We start from the raw sequence: 451 nt of genomic DNA, 5'->3' as shown, positions 1-451 counted from the left end.
CTCCTCCTCCTCCTCCTCTCCTCAGGTGAGCTGGTGAATGTTTCACCTGCGTGTGGTGACGTCACGACACCTTCAGGAAAAAGCCACGGAGGAATCCACGATCACCACCGGCTGATCGATTAGTCCCGTCCGCATGAAATGAAACGAAATCCAAACCAGTGAAGACTCGAGTTGGACTTTAAACTAAACTTTGTGTGCTCTGTGGACTCGCATGTTGCGCTCCTGCGGGTACAAACACGATGTCTGCCTCCGCTATATTTGTGTTGGATCTGAAGGGGAAGGTAAGATTAATGCTCCACCTCATTGTTGACACTCTCTTATTTGGCTTTAAGATGTACGACCCGACACTTATTCCTTATTTTGGCTGTTTAGGTAACATTTTAACTGTTACTTTAACTGTTAAACATTAATAGCGTTTGCGTCGTTAAAAATTAATAAAGAGCTTGCGACA

General features: G+C 45.0%; 1 protein-coding gene across 1 annotated transcript in view; it reads left to right on the top strand.

Annotated features, from left to right (window-relative positions):
• Window positions 1-65: 65 nt before the first annotated feature.
• Window positions 66-451, top strand: part of ap1m2 (adaptor related protein complex 1 subunit mu 2) — a 6,148-nt gene continuing 5,762 nt past the window's right edge. Inside the window, exon 1 of the mRNA XM_035659333.1 lies at window positions 66-281. Within this exon, the coding sequence (XP_035515226.1) occupies window positions 240-281 (42 nt within the window). The 5' untranslated portion in view covers window positions 66-239. The remainder of the gene's footprint in view (window positions 282-451) is intronic.

Source organism: Morone saxatilis, unplaced genomic scaffold (assembly GCF_004916995.1).
Source record: "Morone saxatilis isolate NCDOM2014 unplaced genomic scaffold, NCSU_SB_2.0 Contig17, whole genome shotgun sequence".
Classification (NCBI taxonomy): Eukaryota; Metazoa; Chordata; class Actinopteri; family Moronidae; genus Morone; species Morone saxatilis.
This window is presented reverse-complemented; position numbering and strand designations above follow the sequence as displayed.